Consider the following 21,012-nt stretch of genomic DNA (forward strand, 5'->3'; position numbering starts at 1 on the left):
CATTCTGCCTTGTGGTGTAGCAATATGTTGGCTTTTCTGTCAGCCTTGCTGGCCAGGGAGGTGCCAGAGGGTAGGGCCAGCAGGCCTTTTCATTGTTCTGCTTCTCCAGTGCCTGATGGAGGCATCATTCCCAGCTCCCCCTTGAAGAAAGCAGGGCTGCAGGCTGCTCTGGGGATTCCCAGTGGGGCCAGCTCACCCTCTATCCTGTGGTTGCAGGTGCGGGAATGGAAGGAGCAGGGCAGCAAGACCTTCATGTGCACGGGGCGCCCTGGCTGGCTCACTGTCTCACTACGTGTCGGGAAGTACAAGAAGACACACAAAAACATCATGATCAACCTGATGGACATTCTGGAAGTGGACACCAAGAAACAGGTGAGAGTAGCACTTTTCCGGGCTCTGGGAGCAGATGGGGCACTGCCCCTGGTGCAAGTGACTCATAAGGAGATGATTTTAGCCAAGGGCATTGCAGAGTGGACAGGACCAATGCCCACAGTCATAGAAGATACTCCCTGCCATTGCTGTCCTCAAGCCTCACAGCCACCAGGGGAGAGATGGGTCATAATAGCTCAGGGGAACCCTTTGCGTTTCCACAGGGAAGTCACGAATGGGGAATTCATGAGCAAAAATGAGAGGCAAAAAGGAATCTACTTGCCCCTTCCTGATAAGGAAGTGTGCTGGTAAAAAATGGGCTACAGAAGTGACTGAGAGGCGTGGGTCTTGTTATAAGCTTCCTGGAGACCCTCTTGTTTAATAGCCTTCGAAATGTACATACTTTTTGGCCCGTCTAGTAATTTTACTTCTCGAAACCTGGCTTAAGGAAAAAGGAAATAGGCTTCAATATAATTAAAGATACCCAACACAGAGCGATTATATCACAGCTTTATTTCTAGTTGACAACAACACAATATCCAATAATAGGGGAGTCATTAAATATGGTATGTCTGCTTGATGGCATTTTGTTATTATTGTGAGACCTTGGCCAAGTTACTTAATCTCTCTGTGCCATTTTTTTTAATAGCTTTATTGATGTATTTAAAGTGTGGTAAAACTATTACCACAATCAAGACAACAAACATACCCATCACACCCCAAAATTTCCTCATGCTCCTTGGTAATCCCTTCCTCTAGCCCCTAGCCCTGCCTCTTCCCCTACCTGCCCCTCACAGCCTTAGGCAAACAATGACCTTTCTGTCACTATAAATTAGTTTGATTCTAGAGTTTATATAAATGGAATCATACAGTACTTTTTGTTTGTCTAGCCTCTTTCACTCAACATCTTTATTTGGAGATTCATCCATGTTGAAGGGTGTGTCAATAGTACATTCTCTTTCACTGCTGAGTCATATTCCTGCACATATTGTGTGGATGTATCACAGCTGGTTTATCCATCCACCTACTGATGGACATTTTGGCTGGCTCCAGTTCGGGGCAATTACAAATCAAATGGAACATTTGTGAACAGTCTTTGTATGGGCATATGCCTTCCTTTCTCCTGGGCAAATATCTAGGAGTGGAATGGCTAGATCATATGGTGGGTATACATTTAACTTTTTAAGGAAGTGCCACATTTTTTTTCAAAGTGATTGTAGCATTTTACATTTCCACCAGCAGCATGAGTGTTGTTCTTGTTCCACATTGTAATAAACGTGATATGGTTAGTCTTAATTTTAGCCATTCTAATAGATGTGTAGTAGTTTTTCATTGTAATTTTAATTCACATTTCCCTAGTGACTAATGATCTTTTCATGTGCATGTTTGCTATTTGTATATCTTCTTTGGTGAGGCCTGATCAAATCTTTTGCCAATTTAAAAAAAAATCAGGTGGTTTTCTATATATTCTGGAAACATCTTTTTTTTTTTTTTTTTAAACTTTTAAGTTCAGTGGTACCTATACAGGTTTGTTATATAGGTAAACGTGTGTCATGGGGTTTGTTGTACATATTATTTCATCACCCAGGTATTAAGCCTAGTACTCCCTTCTCCCTCCCTCCACCCTCTGATAGGACCCAGTGTCTGTTGTTCCCCTGTATGTATCCATGTGTTCTCATCATTTAGCTCCCACTTATAAGTGAGAACATGTGGTATTTGGTTTCCTGTTCCTGCGTTAGTTTGCTAAGGATAATGGCTTCTAGCTGCATCCATGGTTCTTGCAAAGGAACATGGCTGCATAGTATTCCATGGTGTATACGTACCACATTTTCTTTATCCAGTCTACCACTGATGGGCATTTAAGTTGATTCCATGTCTTTGCTATTGTGAATTGTGCTGCAGTAAACATACACATGCATGTGTCTTTATGATACAATGGTTTATATTCCTTTGGGTATATATACCCAGTAATGAGATTGCTGGGTTGAATGCTACTTCTGTTTTTTGGTCTTTAAGGAATCACCACACTGTCTTCCACATGGTTGAACTAATTTACACTCCCACCAATAGTGTATAAATGTTCCTTTTTCTCTGCAACTTTGCCAGCATCTGTTATTTTTTGACTTTTTAATAATAGCCATTCTGACTGTGTCAGATGGTATTTCATTGTGGTTTTGATTTGCATTTCTTTAATTATCAGTAATGTTGAGCTTTTTTTCATATGCTTCTTGGCGACATGCTTGTCTTTGAAAAGTGTCTGTTCATGTCCTTTTTATGTTCACTTTTTAATGGGGGTTGTTTTGTTCTTGTAAGTTTGTTTAAGTTCCTTATCGATGCTGGATATTATACCCTGAAACAACACCCTTTATTAGATTCATGATTTGCAAATATTTTCTCACAGTCTATGGCTTCTCTTTTGAAAACCGGAAGCTTTATTTATTTTTTCTTTTTGAGACAGAGTTTCGCTCTGTCACCCTGGCTGGAGTGCAGTGGCACGATCTCGGTTCACTGCAGCCTCCACCTCCCAGGTTCCAGTGATTCTCCTGCCTCAGCCTCCTGGGTAGCTGGGAGTACAGGCATGTGCCACCACACCCAGCTAATTTTTTGTATTTTTGGTAGAGATGGGGTTTCACCATGTTGGCTAGGCTGGTCTCAAACTCTTGACCTCAGGTGATCTGCCTGCATTGGCCTCCCAAAGTGCTAGGATTACAGGCGTGAGCCACCACGCCTGGTCAAATCAGAAGTTTTAATTTTTCCCAATTTGTTAATTTCTTCTTTTATGCATTGTGGGGGTTTTGTTTGTTTGTTTATATTTTTGTTTTTTGAGACAGAGTCTTGCTCTGTGGCCCCGGCTGGAGTGCAGTGGTACTATCTCAGCTCTTGGCAACCTTCACCTCCCAGTTTCAAGCAATTCTTGTGCCTCAGCCTCCCAAGTAGCTGGGATTACAGGTGCACACCACCACACCTGTTTAATTTTTGTATTTTTAATAGAGATGGTGTTTCATTCACCACATTGGTCAGGCTGGTTTTGAACTCCTGGCCTCAAATGATCCACCTACCTTGGCCTCCCAAAGTGCTGGGATTACAGGCGTGAGCCACCGCGCTTGGCCTACTTTGTGTTTTTGATGTCTTATTTAGGAAATCTTTGCCTATCCAATGTCAAAAAGGCTTTCTTCTATATTTTCTTCTAGAAGTTTTATAGAAACAAAGTGAAGCTCTCTGGGCCTGGAGTTTTCTTTGTGAGCAAGTTTTTAAGCACAAATTCAATTTCTTTAATAGATATTGGGCTCTTCAGTTTATTTATTTCTTCTTGGGTTAGCTTTGGTAGTTTGTGTCTCAAAGGTATTTGTCCATTTCACTAAGTTGTATAATTTATTGACATAAACTTGTTCACAATACTTTCTATAGACATCTGTAGCTATGTCAAGTCTTTCATTCTGGATATTGGTATTTTGTTTCTGTTCTCTTTTCTTCCTGAACAGTGGCTAAAGGCTATTGAATTTTATTGATCTTCTCAAAAACTAGCTTTGATATCATTGATTTTTCCCTTTGTGTGTGTGTGTTTTGTTTTCAATTTCATTGATTTCTGCTTTGGTCTTTACTATTTCATTTCTTTTCTTACATTGGGTTTAATTTTACTCTTTTTCTAGTTTTTTAAGGTTAAAGTTTAAGTCATTGACTTAGATCTTTTTTTTTCTAATATAAATGTTTAGTGCTATAAATTTTCCCCTAAGCACTGTTTTAGAGGCAGCTCACAAATTTCTATATGTTTTCTTTTCTTTTTAGTTCAGTTCAAAATACTTTGATTTCCCTTTTGATGTCGGCTTTGACCCATGGATTATTTAGAAGTATGTTGATTTTTTATCACTAGTTTTGAGCAATTTTATTACGATGTGCTTTGGTATAGTTTTATTCATAATTCTTGTTTGGAATTTGTTGTAATTTTTCATCAAATCAGGAAATTTGGGGGCCATTATTTCTTCATTTATTTTTCTGTCCTCTCCTTTTTCTCATCTAGTTTAGAGACAGCTAGGCCTATATATTAGGCCATTTCAATTTGTTCTACAGCTCAGGTCACTGAGGCACTGTTCATTTAAAAAAGTTTTTTTTCCTGTCTTTCATTTTGGATGGTTTCTGTTGCTGTGTATTTAAGTTAACTAATCCTTTCTTCTGCAATTTCTAATTTGCTGTTAGTGCCATCCATTGTATCTTTTATTTCAGACATTGTGGTTTTCATTTCCAGAAGTTTGATTTGGATTTTTTTTTTTTTTTTTTTTTTTGAGACGGAGTGTTGCTCTGTCCTCCAGGCTGGACTGGGTGCAGTGGCGTGATTTCAGCTCACTGTAACCTCCACCTCCTGGGTTCCAGCGATTCTCCTGTCACAGCCTCCTGAGTAGCTGGGATTACAGGTGCACACCACCGCGCCTGGCTAATTTTTTTGTATTTTTAGTAGAGACGGAGTTTCGCCATGTTGGCCAGGCTGGTTTCGAACTCCTGATCTCAGGTGATCCGCCTGCCTTGGCCTCCCAAAGCGCTGGGATTACAGGTATGAGGCACTGCACCTGGCTGGATCTTTTTAATATATTCTTAATGTCTCTAGTTAAATTTTTGAATATAGAGAATATAGTAATTATAAATGTTTAGATGTTCCTGTTCACTAATTCTAATATCTGTGTCAGTTCTGGGTCTGTTTGATTGATTGATTTTTCTCATTATGGGTTGAATTTTCCTGCCTCTTTGTATGCCTGGTAAAATTCTATTGGATTCTGGCATTGTGATACTCTGACATTTTACCTTTTGGGGAGCTGGGTACTTTTATGTTCCTATAAATTTTGAGTTTTGCTCTAGGAGGCAGCTAAGTTACTTGGAAATAGTTTGATCCCACTGGGTCTTGATTTTTTAGATGGGGCCAGGGAGGTATTTAATCTCGAGGCAAGATCATTTTGAGTACTCTACACAGTGCCCTGTGAATCATCAGGTTTTCCAGTCTGGCTTGTGGGAACAGACACTATCTCCTGCCCTGTGTGAGTCCCTGGTACTATTACCTGTTACCTTTTTTTTTTTTTTTTTTTGAGACAGAGTTTCACTGTTGTTGCCCAGGCTGGAGTGCAGTGGCGCAATCTCGGCTCACTGCAACCTCCGCCTCCCAGGTTCTCCTACCTCAGCTTCCTGAGTAGCTGGGTTTACACGCACCCACCACCACGCCCAGCTAATTTTTTGTATTTTTTTTTTAGCAGAGGCATGGTTTCATCATGTTGGCCAGGCTGGTCTCAAACTCCTGACCTCAGGTGGTCCATCTGCCTTGGCCTCTCAAAGTGCTGGGATTATAGGCATGAGCCACCATGCCCAGCCTATTACCTGTTGTCTTTTCTGGCAGTTTTTTCCCTGGCTTCAGCCTCAGGTAATAGCCTCACGTGTATTTACCGATTAGTACTCAGTTGAATTCCCAAGGACGCCTTTTGCATTTCTTCGGTTGTTTCTCTGTGTAACTCTCTCCTCTATCCTGCACGCTCTATTCACCTTGGTCTTCTGGAACTCTCACATCTTTTTTTTTTTTTTTTTTTTTTGAGACAGAGTCTCGCCCTGTCATCCAGGATGGTGTGCAGTGGTACAGTCTTGGCTCACTGCAACCTCCATGGGTTCAAGTGATTCTTTTGCCTCAGCCTCCTGAGTAGCTGGGATTACAGGCACCTGCCACCACACCCAGCTAATTTTTTGTATTTTTAGCAGAGGCAGGTTTTTGCCATGTTGTCGGGCTGGTCTTGACCTCCTGACCTCAGGTGATCCACTCACCTCGGTCTACAGGTGTGAGCCACCACGCCCAGTCTCACCTCCATCTTTTTAACTCTTAGAAAGTCCACTGGACTCCACCTGGGTTTCCCTCCCTGCACTGCCTAACTCCAGGCAGTTAGATGGGCCATCCCTAGGGCTCAATTTTTTTTAAAATAATTTTTTTTTTTTTTATTTTTAGGCTTGCTATGTTGTCCTGGCTTGTCTCGAACCCCTGGCCTCAAGCATTCCTCCCACCTCAGAGCTCACCTTGTTTCCTGTCTCTGAGGGATCACTAACTTTCATCGTTTATGTCCACTACATTGAAAACTCTTATTTCATATATTTTGTCAGTTTTTTTTTTTCAGGCAGCAGGGTAAATGTGGTTCCTGTTGTTCCACTTCGGCTAGAAGTAGAAGTCCAAGGGATGTATACATGAAAAATCATGTGTTCCAAGAATGTGTAATGATAAGAGATGATGGTCATAGTATACTGTTAAATTTTAAAAAGGCAAGACAGAAAATGAGATATGCTTTTGGTTTGTGTGTGTTGTGTTAAAACATACAAAGTAGTGTGAAAGGAAAATCTTGGGGCCCCCAAATTACTAAACTAAGGGAAAAGTCAAGCTGGGAACTGCTCAGGACAAACCTGCTTCCGCATTCTATTCAAAGTCATCCCTCTGCTCACTGAGATAGATGCATATTCTGATTAGCTCCTTTGGAAAGGCTTATCAGAAACTGAAAAGAATGCAGCCATTTGTCTCTTATCTACCTGTGACCGCAAGCCCTCTCCCTGCTTCAAGTTGTCCCCGCCTTCCTGGACAGAACCAATATACTTCTTACATATATTGATTGATGTCTTCTGTCTCCCTAAAATGTGTAAGATCAAGCTGTGCACCAGCCTCCTTGGGCGCATGTTGTCAGGACGTACTGAGGCATATCAGGCGCACACATCCTCAACCTTGGCAAAATAAACTTTCTGGATTAACTGAGACCTGTCTCTGATATTCGAGGTTCACAGTACCAATATAGTATATGTGGGGAAAAAAAAAACAAAGTAAATACACTCTGCTATTAACATTAGTAATTCTGAAGAACTAGGAAGGGTGATTTTTTTTTTTTTTTTTTTGAGACGGAGTCTCGCTCTGTTGCCTAGGCTGGAGTGCAGTGGCACGATCTTGGCTCACTGCAACCTCCACCTCCCGGGTTCAAGTGATTCTCCTGCCTCAGCCTCCCAAGCAGCTGGGACTACAGGTGCCCACCACCACGCCTGGCTAATTTTTGTGTTTTTAGTAAAAACAGGGTTTCACCAAGTTGGCCAGGCTGGTCTCAAACTCCTGAACTCAGATGATTCACCCGCCTTGGCCTCCCAAAGTGCTGAGATTATAGACATGAGTCACCACGCCCAGCCAGGATGGGTGATTTTTGTTTTCTTCTTCACTTTTGCTGTATCTTCTAAGTGAGTGAGTATTTCTCCTGTAATTTAGAAAAGGATAAGTCAAATATTTAGTATAAAGATACTTGAAGGGCGAGGTTGAACACTAGCTGAGAGCCAAAAATCACATTCCCTGTAATTATCCCTGCAGTGAGTGTTTGGGAAGGTTTGAGATGACACCTTCTGTGTGCAGGAGCTCCCCTTGGGCCTGGCAGGCTCCTTTTGACCCAGGGTCTCTTTTCTTATGTCAACAGATTGTCCGTGTGGAGCCCTTGGTGACCATGGGCCAGGTGACTGCCCTGCTGACCTCCATTGGCTGGACTCTCCCCGTGTTGCCTGAGCTTGATGACCTCACAGTGGGTGAGGACCCTATATTAACGGGCAAGAAGAGACACACGGTCCTAGGACCGGAGCTGATGGGCCTTGGCCACCCTCCATCTAGTCCTGGAATTGCCGCTATTCCATCTGTGACGAAGTCATTCAGTCTCTTACTTGCCTGCTCCAATGACAGGGTGTTCACTGCCTGCTGTTCCATTTCTGAGCAGCTCAAGTTATCAGAAGGCACTTTTAATTTCTGTTTTGAATCTGCTTCCCTGTGACTTGTTCCCCTTGCTCCAGTTCCACCCCATGGAACACACAGAATAAGTCTAGTCGCTCTTTTCCTCCCATAGGATTCATAGCCCCCAAAGCCTCTTCTTCTTCAGTGAAAACACCTTCAGTTCTTTTAACTATTCCCATGGGACAGGGCTTCCTGTCACCCCTTCAACCCCCCTTTTCATTAAAGTCCCTCTCAAGATGAATGCACACAGATTTCTAGGTTGAGTCTGGCCAGAGGTGAGGTGTGAGTACACCTGACAAGGTCTGCTCGCCACCCCCTTCCTCTAAGGACGCCCTCATGCTCCCATCTGAGCCCCTCCTTCCCTCTCCTGCTCTCTAGATTGACAGGTGGGAAATCTCCCCTAAGTCAGCCCCATTTCTACTAGCCTGCCATACCTCCCTCATGCTAGGAGTTCCCCCAGCTCCAACCCACCCCTAACCCACCCAGCTCTCCCTGCTGACACTGTGTGATGTCTCTGCAGGGGGCTTGATCATGGGCACAGGCATCGAGTCATCATCCCACAAGTACGGCCTGTTCCAACACATCTGCACTGCCTATGAGCTGGTCCTGGCTGATGGCAGCTTTGTGCGATGCACTCCGGTGAGTTCAGCAATGGGAGACGTCCATGCTAGCCTGCTCTGGGCATTAAGGATCCTAAGGTCAGGGAGGTGGCTCCTCTAGGTGTGCTTCATTTCCAATACCTGTTCAGTCTGGGTCTATATCCGTAAACAAAAATTTGTGTAGCCCCTTATATGAGCCTAGGCAATGTCGTAAATCCATTATATATATTAAGGCATGCATGTAATCCTTCAACAACCTAATGAGGGAGGTTTATTATCCCTATTTTATAGATTATTATTAAATAATAGAAGGATTATTATCCCTATTTTATAGATAGGAAACTAAAGCTCAGAGAGATTATTTGCCATAGGTCACACAGCTGGGACTCACACCCCAGTAATCAGGCTCCCAGGTCCCTTAGCCATTCATTATGCCATCCTGCCTCTCTGAAGGAAGTCAGGCCTTGGCATCAAAGCTGTGTGTCTTAACATTGTGAGGTACAGTCATGTGTCACAGAACAGTAGGGATATGTTATGAGAAACAAGCTGTAGGCAATTTTGTCATTATGCAAAATCATAAGAGTGTAATTACATAAACCTAGATGAGACAGTCTACTTCACACATAGGCTATTTGGATAGCCTACTACTCCTTGACTACAGACCTATACAGCATGGTACTGTACTCAATACTGTAGGCAGCTGTAACACAATGGTATTTATGTATTTAAACATACCTACACTTAGAAAAGGTACAGTAAAAATACAGTATAAAAGATGAATGGTACACCTATGTAGTGTACTTACCATGCATGGAGCTTGCAGGACTGGAAGTTGCTCTAGGTGAGTCAGTGAGTGAGTGGTGAGTGAATGTGAAGTCCTGGGACATTACTGTACACCACTGTAGACTTTATAAACACTGTACACTTAGGCTACACTAAATTTATTTTTTGAAATGTTTCTTTCTTCAATAATAAATTACTGTTAGCTTACTATAACATTTTTACTTTATAAACTTTTTAAAAACTTTTGACTCTTGTAATAACACTTAGCTTAAAATGCAAACACATTGTACAGGTGTACAAAAATAGTTTCCTTCTTTATATCCTTATTCTATAAGCTTTTTTCTATTTAAACTTTTTTTTTTAACTTGTTAAAGTTTTTTTGTTAAAAACTTAAACACAAGGCTGGGTGCAGTGGCTCACTCCTGTAATACCAGCACTTTGGGAGGCCAGGGCAGGTGGACTGCTTGAGCTTAGCAGTTGGAGACCAGCCTGGGCAACATGGCCTGCAACATGGTCTACAAACAATACAAAAATTAGCTGGGCATGGTGGTGTGTTCCTGTATTTCCAGCTACTGTGGAGGCTGAAGCAGGAGGATCACTTGAGCCTGGGAGGCAGAGATTGCAGTGAGCCGTGATTACGCCACTGCAGTCTAGCCTGGGTGACAGAGCGAGACCCTGTCTCAAAGAAAAAAGGTCAAGACATAAACACATGTTAGTTTAGGCCTACACAGAGTCAAGATTATCAATAACGCTTCCACTTCCGCATCTTGTCCCACTGGAAAGTCTTCAGGGGCAATAACACACGTGGAGCTGTCATCTCTGACGGCGATACCTTCTTCTGGAATACCTCCTGAAGGACCTGCCTGATGCTGTTTACAGTTAACTTTGTTTTAATAAGCAGAAAGAGTACACTCTAAAATAACAATTAAAAGTATAGTGTAGTGAATACATAAACCAATGACAGAGTCATTTATCATTATCAAGTATTATGTAGTGTACATAATTATATGTGCTATACTTTTATACAACTGGCAGTACAGTAGGTTTGCTTACACCAGTGTTACCATAAACACATGAGTATGACATTAGGACAGCTGTGATAGCAGTGATACCACTGAGCAACAGGACTTTTTCAGCTCCGTTATAATGTTAGGAGACCACCATTTTATCTGTGGCCCATTGTTGACTGAAACGTCTTTATGTAGCACGTGATCATGTAAGTAAAAGTGATTAGAGAGGCTGTTTTAGAAAAATAAGAGACACTTCTACCACCCAAACTGGGATTCAAACATTTAAAGTGTTTTACCTAAGGGGTGGGATAGGAGTGACACTTTAAATAACCTTGGATCTGTCCTGGCAGGTGTGAGGGACCCCTGGGATGGGAGGGACAGTTGGTTCTGTTGAAGTGGGTATTTCAGGGAGCCACCAGACTCCTTCACTTCACAGAAGAGGGCTCAGGGAAAGACTCCCAACTTGGCAGCACTGGTCTTGGATGAGAGATACCCCTAGCAAGATTCACATCCGTTCATCCTGCTTTCCTGAACGCTTGCGGGGCCCTGTCTTTTGACCTATTTATTATCGGCAGAGAAAGGAGACAGACATTCGTGAATTCTTTCCCTTCTCTGAGGCCCAGGTTCCTCACTGACAAATACGTGGTTGAGAGGAATAAGTAGGTTCTGTATGGGAAGCTCCTTGCATAGAGCTGAGCATCAGCAAGTGTGTCATCTTCACTGCCATGGCCAGGAGAATGTGATTAGCTGTGGGCCCAAGGGGGAGTTGGTGAGCCTAGTGCTGCTGTTCCTGAGGTTTCTGCCAGCCTGCTGCAGAGCCTCCTTGCTCCAGCTCTCCTGCCCTGCTGCATTCACTGTGCTCACCACCAAGAGCATTCAGGTTTCATGGAGACTGCACAGGGCTGTCCTCTTAGTAAAGGCAAGACATGGCTGGACTTTTTCAAAAGAGCTTTATTATAATTAAAGAATCCCAATCAAATGGCCAAGGAAAAGTCAGTTGTTTGTGTCCAAGACTTATGTCAAAACAATAAAATGATGAGGTTGGACATCGATTTATGGAAGCAGATGAGGTGTTGTAGGAAAAACGCTGGCTGGGGAGTTAGGTGGTCTTGCCTGAGCCCTGGCATTGCTGCAGCTGACTTTTCTGGGAAGACTTTAGTGAGTCGTGGCAGCTCTCAGAGACTCAGTTTCTTTACTTGTCATAAGGGGGTGCTAGCGCTCTCCCTGGGCTCTGTCGGGGGTGGATCCCACAAGCCGATGGACTGGGAAAGGCCTTGTAAATTTTAGTAATGGTTCAGAAGGGAGGCATTTTAATGTTCCCCAGCTACATTGCCTGACACCCACTAAGGGTGTCAAGGCCTGGCCTCGGACCCCTGCCCTTGTGCAATGCCCCTGCCATTATGGGTCATTGGGCAGCAGTGCCAGTCCCAGCTTTTTCCTGAATAGCTTCTGGGTCAGGGGCTGTGCCTAGATGGGAGAAGGAGGATGCTCTCTCAGTGAGGGGCCCTGAGACAGAGGGTAGTATTAGGTTCCATGTCATGTCGAAGCTGCAGAGAGGAAACTAAAGCCCACCAAGCACAGTTTGTAAAGCTCATTGTTTGGGTTTACACAAGAGAGTGAGAGAATAGGGACTCTCCCAGGCTTTGCTCCCCCACTGACTGTGTGCCACAATGTGGGGCCCAAGGTTTCAGCTCACAACACATCAATTCTGTCTCACAGTCCGAAAACTCAGACCTGTTCTATGCCGTACCCTGGTCCTGTGGGACACTGGGTTTCCTGGTGGCCGCTGAGATCCGCATCATCCCTGCCAAGAAGTACGTCAAGCTGCGTTTCGAGCCAGTGCGGGGCCTGGAGGCTATCTGTGCCAAGTTCACCCACGAGTCCCAGCGGCAGGAGAACCACTTCGTGGAAGGGCTGCTCTACTCCCTGGATGAAGCCGTCATTATGACGGGCGTCATGACAGATGAGGCAGAGCCCAGCAAGGTAAGCCAGGGTGTCAGCTGCTGCAGACCAAGACTGGGGGGAGGCATGAGTGTGCTGGGACTGAGCCGGTTCCCCTATCCTGACCCTGGCAGCCACCTCTTCAAGGCTGCTGCCTGGGTCAACCCACCTGGGGTACAGGCAACAGGATCTATCGTCAGAAATGTATTAGACAGTGATGGAAGCTTTCATCTACTCTGCCCCTACCACCTGCCTGGGATGTGCTTGTCTCTTAGTGGATGTAATCTTTGGTCCTTATAGCAAACCCATTTTATAGATGAGGAAACTGAGTCTTGAAGAGGTAATGTAGGCTGGGCACAGTGGCTCACACCTGTAATCCCAACACTTAAAAGAGGTAATGTAAACTTCCACAAGATTCGAGTAATCGATTTGATGCCTTGGAATCTAGATTGACATTCCTTCCACATATACCATGGAATTTTTATTAGCAGTTTTTTCTCCATTTAGAAAGGATTTGTGCTTATTGTAAGACTTGGAAGGTACAAACAAGTAAAAAGGAAAGAAAAGACTCCACCTGTAAATATGACCCAAAGCCAGTGTTGCTAATGTGTTTGGTATACAGTTGGCCCCTTGTGTCTGTGGGTTCCACATTAGTGGATTCAACCAACTGCAGATTGAAAGTGTTCAGGGGGCAAACAATGGATGGTTTCATCTGAACTGAACGTGGACAGACTTTTTTTCTTGTCATTATTCCTTAACTGTTACTTAGCATTTACATTGTATTAAGTATTGTAAAGAAATCTAGAGATGATTTAAAGTATACAGGAGGATGTGCATAGGGTTATATGCAAATACTAGATCATTTTATGTAAGGGACTTGAGCATTCATGGATTTTGGGGGATCCTGGAACAAATCCCCCATGGATACTGAGAGACAACTGTATTTATTTCCTCTTTCTGTGTATGGATTTTTTTGGAAGTTTTTAAATTATAAAAGTAATATAACAATGTTGAAATATATAAAGAAAGTTAAAGTGCATCTCTTTACACCAGGGTGTAACCACTTATGTATAACAGTTTTGTGTGCATTCTTCGAGACCTATTTATTTTTATTTATTTATTTTCTTTTTTTTTTTTTGAGACAGGGTCTCTGTAGCCCAGGCTGGAGTACAGTGGTACGATCACAGCTCACTGTAGCCTTGAACTCCAGGGTTCAAGCAATCCTCCTGCCTTAGCCTCCTAAGTAGCTGGGACTACAGGCATGTGCCACCATGTCCAGTAAATTTTTTTTTTTTTTTGAGATGGAGTCTCACTCTGTCGCTCAGGCTGGAGTGCAATGTGTGATCTCAGCTCACTGCAACCTCTGTGTCCCAGGTTCACACGATTCTCATGCCTCAGCCTCCTAAGTAGCTGGGATTACAGGCATGCACCACCATGCCTGCCTAATTTTTGTATTTTTAGTAGAAATGGAGTTCACCGTGTTGGCCAGGCTGGTCTCGAACTCCTGACCTCAGGTGATCTGCCTGCCTTGGCCTCCCAAGCCAAGTGCTGGGATTACAGGTGTGAGCCACTGTGCCCGGCCTGGTTAATTTTTTAATTTTTAAAATTTTTTTGTAGGGATGGGGTCTTGCTGTGTTGCCAAGGCTAGTCTTGAACTCCTTCCCACCTCAGCCTCCCAAAGTACTGGGATTACAAGTGTGAGCCACCACACCCAACCAAGACCTATTTCTCTGTGTGTGTGTATATATATATATGTGTGCATGTCTTCATTTCATTCTGTAATATCCCATTTTTGCATGTAAATAATTGGCCTAATTTAGCCCTTACTGACATTTATGTTGCATAAACTGTTTTGCTCTTACAAATAAGATTGCATTGAAGATTTAAGACTCTCTTACATTTATCCTGTTCTTCTGTACAAATATTTGGGTAGGATTGAGTCAGAAAAATGGACTTTGTTACACAAAGGTTTGAGCACATTAAATATTAATAGATATGACTAAACAGCCCTCGAGAAGAGGTGTGTTTATGCCTACTTGCAGCAATGGTCTGTGAGAACACCTTTTTCCCTACATTCTTGCCAACACTAAATAGGATCACTCTCATTTTTGCCAATCTGATAAGGTTAAAAATAGTATCTCATTTTATTTTGCAGTTCTTGGATCACTTGTGAGGGTGAGCCTGTCTTTGCAGGATTTTGCAGTTTGTTTGTCTTCAGCTGTGATCACTTGTTCACATTTGTCTTTTCTTGTTTCTTGTTTTTTGTTTTGTTTTGTTTTGAGACAAGGTCTCACTCTGTCACCCAGACTGGAGTGCAATGGTGCGATCTTGGCTCACTGCAACCTCCACCTCCCAGGCTCAAGCAATTCTCCTGTCTCAGCCTCCCGAGTAGCTGGGACTACAGGTGCATGCCACTGCACCTGGCTAATTTTGGTATTTTTAGTAGAGACGGGGTTTCGGCATGTTGCCCAGGTTAGTCTTGAACTTCTGAGCTCAGGTGATCCGCCTGCCTCAGCCTCCCAAAATGCTGGGATTACAGGTGTGAGCCACTGCACCCAGCCTTTTTCTTGTTTATTGTGATAAGCATTTCCCCCTGTTGTTACATTGCCTTCATAACCGTCATTGTTAATGTCCATCTTTTATTAGAACCATTACATTGCCTTCATAACCGTCATTGTTAATGTCCATTCTTATTAGAACTAAAGAATCCCAGTTAGAATGGCCAACCTTGCATTGCACCTTGCATTGAGGAAACGAATGCCCTATTGCTGCCCATAGTTGGAAATTTAAATTGCTTCCAATTTTTTTATTATTTTAATTAATGGAGCAGTGAACATCTTTTGTCTGTAATTTGAGTAATATCTTTTGTTGTTGTTTTTTTATTTTTATTTATTTATTTTTTGAGACAGAGTCTCGCTCTGTCTCCCAGGCTGGAGTGCAGTGGCGGGATCTCGGCTCACTGCAAGCTCTGCCTCCCAGGTTCACGCCATTCTCCTGCCTCACCCTCCCAAGTAGCTGGGACTACAGGCGCCCACCACCACGCCCGGCTAATTTTTTGTATTTTTAGTAGAGACGGGGTTTCACTGTGTTAGCCAGGATTGTCTCGATCTCCTGACCTCGTGATCCACCCACCTCGGCCTCCCAAAGTGTTGGGATTACAGGCGTGAGCCACCACACCCAGCCAATTTGAGTAATATCTTAACATAAAATCGCAGATCAAAGGATAGGCATCCCTTAAGACTCTTAATCTATACCTATATACATACTTAAAACATTTTAAAGTTGTGAAGTGCTATAAAATCATCCGGTACAATCCTCTCTACAAATAAGGAAATGAGGCCCAGAAAGGGAAAGAGACTTCTCTGAGGACACACAGCTAGCACAGAACAGATTTAAATTCCAGCTGCTGACTCCTGGTTCAGTGTCGGTTCCCTGACATATCAGCCTGCAGACTTTAGCACTATGCAAACATTGCTCCCTGTGGGACACTGCGGTAAGTGCTGGAGGTCCTGGAACAGCGGTGGCAATACCGGACATTGAGCTGAAGTGCTCTGGCCCTCCTGGGCCCCTGGATCTGCCTGACTGAGGCCAAAGCCCAGACAGTGTGTGTCACCTAGCACCAAGTCACCTAGCAAGGACATCTAGACCAGAGCTTTCCAACTGCTCTGAGGTGCTCCCTTGAGGCTCTCGGGGTAGGAAAGCTGAGGGATGGGACCAAGGGGAGTCACCACCCCCACTGTACCCAAAGTGGCTCTGCTGTCATCCATTTGATGTATTAGATGCCACCTAAGATTATGATTTGGCAGAGGGGTTTGCCTAGCTTTTGAAATATTTGGAGACCTGATCTGATTCCCTTATTTCCCCAGGAGAAGACTGTGAGGCACAGAGAGCCTTACCCAAAGGCCCTCCCAGAATCAGCAGCAGAGGGATATTTACCAAGTGCCCCAGTGAGCAAGACCCTGATACCCGATGGGAACAGGGCTGGGGCAGAGTGGTGGATGCCATTAGACATCTGGGCATTTCATTTTAGGAGCATTGCTTCCAAACATTTCTGTTTCTAAGAATTCAGGAATTTGTCCCTGTGTGCCAGGCCCTGTGATGGGCCCTCTGCAGGCACTGCCCCGTGTAAAGCTTGCTGCAATCCTGTGAGAAGCAGCCTGCCCCCACTTCACAGAGGAGGCCCAGAGATAGGAAGTGGCTTGCAGTCAAGGGCTGGGGTGGACTGGAGCTCGTGCAGCCACCTGGCCTCCTCAGCTGGTGTGTGCCTGGAAGAGACAGACTATCTGGGTTCTTTCCCATGTCCTGGGCTTCTCTGCATGGCTTCTGATGCATCAGTGAGCACCAGGAGCGCCTGTATCCAGGTGGCCCCAAGTCTCACTTTCATTATGCAGCTGCTGCCACTGCCAGGTATGTGCCACGCCTCACCTGGGGTTAGATCAGGTTGCTCTGTTTCCTGCTGGGTTCCCCTGTTCACATTAGCAGGCAGAGGCCAGCGTGAGTGTTTTTTGCCCTGCCCCATACCGTCCACACCAAAACTAATTTGGGCAAAGAGGCTCTTTAGCCCCAGTTTCCTCCCTGCAGAGTGGCCTCACCAGCAGGGTGGCCTTACCAGCAGGGTAGGCCTGCACAAGCGGGTGGCACACAGATAAGCTGCAAGTGCTGGAGGCCAGAGATCCAGGGCAAAGGGTTGCCTGGCTCTAGGGTAGAGCAGGTCAGCAAGGGAATGGGTGGGGACTGATACTTCAGCCACCTGTGGACCAGGCACTGTGCTTGGCACTTTCTACATCATCTCTTTTAGTCTTCCAGAAATGCTAAGTAACCTGCCTAGGCTCTGCTAAGTGTGTTGTAAATGGAAAAAGCAAATTGGCAAACAATATGTGTAAGATGGTCCCATTTTTCAGGAGGCTGAGGCAGGAGAATGGCGTGAACCAGGGAGGTGGAGCTTGCAGTGAGCCGAGATCGCGCCACTGCACTCCAGCCTGGGCGACAGAGCGAGACTCCGTCTCAAAAAAAAAAAAAGATAGTCCTATTTTTTAAAAACAGTGGGCATATGTATGTAATTTCTAATAGGCAGATAACTCCCACAAAGTATGTATTTTTATTGTCATGTTACATGTGAAGAAACAGGCTCAGAGATGACCTGCCTGAGGCCACACAGCTGGTGGGGAACTGGGTGTGTCCCCAGCTGCCCACCCTGAAGCTTGTGCTTTTCCAGGATCCCCCCTGCCTCTCCCCGAGAGCATCTGCCAGAATTCATTTATGGATGAGGAAGCTGAGGCTGGGAGAAGCTCAGCCATCCCAAGGCACACAGCACATTGAGTTATGACCATTTAGGGCTGAAGGAGACATCAGCTCAATAGAAGATTTGGGTGTGGGAGCCCCCAGGGCCAGGGAGGTATGAGCCTTATTCATGTGAGCATCCTCCAGACGATGGTGGCTGCCTGGGGAGTGCTGTGCCCAGAGGACTGTGGAGCTTGGTCCAGGGACAGCAGAGAAAGTGCCATGACCAGTTGGTGCCATGAGCCCTGGGTTGCACTGAGGGGCTGACCCATGCCCAGAGTTCGTGCTTCCCTGGCCTCAGGGAAGGTGGGAAGGGAGGGAGGGAGGGAATTCCCCTGCATGGAGCACTGCATCAGGGCAGTTAAATGTTTAACTCTGTTAAACACTTGCACCAGGCTAGGCTGGGGTCGCTGAGTTCTCTAGACTGTCGGGGACTCACTGTTTGGCCCTGGGCACACACCACTTAACCTCTTTGAGCTCCTGCTCTCTCTGCTAGAGGATACCCGCTGTGCCTAACCTCACCAGCTTTCAAGAGTCTCAAAGGCAGTAATAGACATGAAAGAGCTTTGAAAAGGCCAGGAGTGCGAAACAGAAGCCGGGTGTCGCTGTTACGCCTCGATGGTGCTGGGCGCTTGTCTGCAGGCTGATCACAGTGCCCTCTGTCATTTCAGCTGAATAGCATTGGCAATTACTACAAGCCGTGGTTCTTTAAGCACGTGGAGAACTATCTGAAGACAAACCGAGAGGGCCTGGAGTACATTCCCTTGAGACACTACTACCACCGCCACACACGCAGCATCTTCTGGGAGCTCCAGGTGAGGCTTGGGTTTCTGTAGCCCTGGCTCCTCCGGGCCAGCTGGGCAGGGAGCCCGGACAGTTAACACTGTTGCCATACTCTCTCCCTTCAGGGTAAAGAGTGGCTTTGTCCTAAGGAACTGCAACGCCTTCTCAAGCAGCAACACAGTCTTTTCCTTCTGAAGGAACCGACTACCTTCAGTTCAAGCAGCAGGCTCTTAGGAAGCATCTGCTTGGTGCTGGGGAGTAAGCCCCTAGGCCGGTACTTTGGGGAACACAGACCTGTTCTGCCCTTGAGGAAGGGTTAACCTCTAGCCACGGTGAGCAGACAGATCCCTGCACTGTAAAGGGCCGCAGGAACATTAGTAGGAAGTGGCTAGTTCTGCCTAGGGCTCGAGGTAACAGCCAAACCTGCCTGTGAAAGGTGAGTGAGAATTTGCTGTTGCATGTGTAGTGGGTGGGTGGATGAGGAGCAGTGACACTTTAAGTGGGGGAAGGTCAGGAAGAACCCCTCAGGAGATGACTTTGTGAGCAGGGACCTGAACATAGGGAGGGCAGGCCAGGAACAACTCTGGGGAGGACTCTGGAACTGTTCGCAGGCAGAGGGACAGCCAGAGCCCAGGGCTTGAGCTGGGCTAACAGGAAATTAACCATTATAAAATGGACAGTTCAGGGTAATTTAGTACATTCACAGTGTTGTGCAACCACTACCTCTGTGTAGTTCCAAACATTTTCATCTCCGAAAAGGAAACCCTATACCCATTAAGCAGCCACTCCCTATTCTCTCCCCTTTCCCCAGCCTGTGGCAACCACCAATTCATCTTCTGTCTCTGTAGATTTACTTATTCTGGATATTTCACATATATGGAATCATTCAGTATGTGCCTTTTGTGACTGGCTTCTTTTACATAGCAAATGTTTTCATGTATCAATATTTCATTTCTTTTTATGGCGGGATAGTAGTTCATTATATGAGAGACCACATTTTGTTTTGTCACTCATCTGTTGATGGACATGTGGGTTGTTTCAACCTCTTGCCTACTGTGAACAGTGCTGCTACAAACCTTCATGTGCATGTATTTGTTTGAATACCTGTTTTCAGTTCTTTGGGATATAGAACTAGGAGTTGAATTGCTGGGTCATATACTAATTCTGTGTCTAACTTTCTGAGCAACAACCAAACTCTTTGCCACCGAGGCTGTGCCATTTTTCATTCCCACCAGCAATGTATGAGCACTCTTATTTTTTCAACATTCTCACCAACACTTGTTATTTTCTGGTTTTTAAATAATTAGTATTATTATTATAGCCATTCTGGTGGGTTTGTGGTATTGACTTGCATTTTCCTTGAAACTAATGATGTTGAGCATCTTGTTATATGCATGTTAGCCATTTTGTATATCTTCTTTGGTGAAAAGTCTATTTGAATCCTTTGCCCCCTTTTAAAATTTGGTCATTTGTCTTTGTTGTTGAGATGTAAGAGTTCTTTATATATTCTGGATACTGGACCCTTATCAGATATATGATCTGCAAACATTTTCTCCAATTCTGTAGGTTTCTTTTCATTGTCTTGGTAACGTCCTTTGATGCACAGAAGTTTCTAATTTACATGAATTCCAATTTATCTATTTTCCCTTTTGTTTGTGCTTTTAGTGCCATATGTAAGAATTTATTGCCAAGTCCAAGCCCCTATGTTTTCTTCAAAGACCTTTATAGTTGCAACTCTAATATTTAGGTTGTTGAGTGGGGTAGGAGCCCAGGCTCCGTTCTTTTGCATATAGCTATCCAGGTATCCCAGCAAGGCTGTATGTGTTTGAAAAACAGCAAGAAGCCTTCGGAGCCAGCATGCCCACGCTGAGCTATGGTGAGGAATGAGGTCAAACAGCCACCAGAGGCTAGATCATATGGCTCCTTGTAGGTTAGGAAGGACTTTATATTTTATTCTAAGTATAATAGGAAGCCAATGAGGGCTTTGAACAGGAAAGTGGCATGGCCTGATTTTTGTTTTAAAAGAATAACTGTGACAGCTGGATAGACTGGATGGGGGCGGGAGTGGACAAGAGTGGAAGAGTAGAAGAAAGAAGATACTGTTGTCTGGGCAGCAGCAGAGGAGAAGTGTCAAATCTGGGAGATGCAGTGCAGGTTGAACCAACCAACAGGATTTCCAGACAGATTGGCCATGGATGTGATTCCAAGGTTCAGGGCCAAGGTTGACTGCCATTTGAAACATGGGGGAGGGAACTGGAAAGGGGAATCAGAAGCCATTCAGATGTCCAGGTGGGATGACAGCAGGAGCCGGTGACGTGTGTCGGGACTTCAGGAGTTCAGTGGAGGTTGGAGCCCTATATACACATTTCTCAGCCACAGAGAAGTGTTTTCTAAAGCCATGGAGGGAGGGAGATGAGTGAGGGTGGATAGAGAAGACCCTGGGACACCCTGCAGGTTAGGGGAGGAGGAACCAGCCAAGGGCAGG

At 44.7% G+C, this 21,012-nt stretch overlaps 1 protein-coding gene across 1 annotated transcript in view; it reads left to right on the forward strand.

Moving 5' to 3' along the window:
• DHCR24 (24-dehydrocholesterol reductase) overlaps nucleotides 1-21,012 on the forward strand; it is a 37,159-nt gene that overhangs the window by 3,271 nt on the left and 12,876 nt on the right. The window contains exons 2-6 of the mRNA XM_009249876.4: nucleotides 217-372; nucleotides 7,827-7,932; nucleotides 8,652-8,770; nucleotides 12,243-12,506; nucleotides 18,416-18,559. Coding sequence (XP_009248151.2) covers nucleotides 217-372; nucleotides 7,827-7,932; nucleotides 8,652-8,770; nucleotides 12,243-12,506; nucleotides 18,416-18,559 — 789 coding nt within the window. The remainder of the gene's footprint in view (nucleotides 1-216; nucleotides 373-7,826; nucleotides 7,933-8,651; nucleotides 8,771-12,242; nucleotides 12,507-18,415; nucleotides 18,560-21,012) is intronic.

This window comes from Pongo abelii, chromosome 1, assembly GCF_028885655.2.
Source record: "Pongo abelii isolate AG06213 chromosome 1, NHGRI_mPonAbe1-v2.0_pri, whole genome shotgun sequence".
Classification (NCBI taxonomy): Eukaryota; Metazoa; Chordata; class Mammalia; order Primates; family Hominidae; genus Pongo; species Pongo abelii.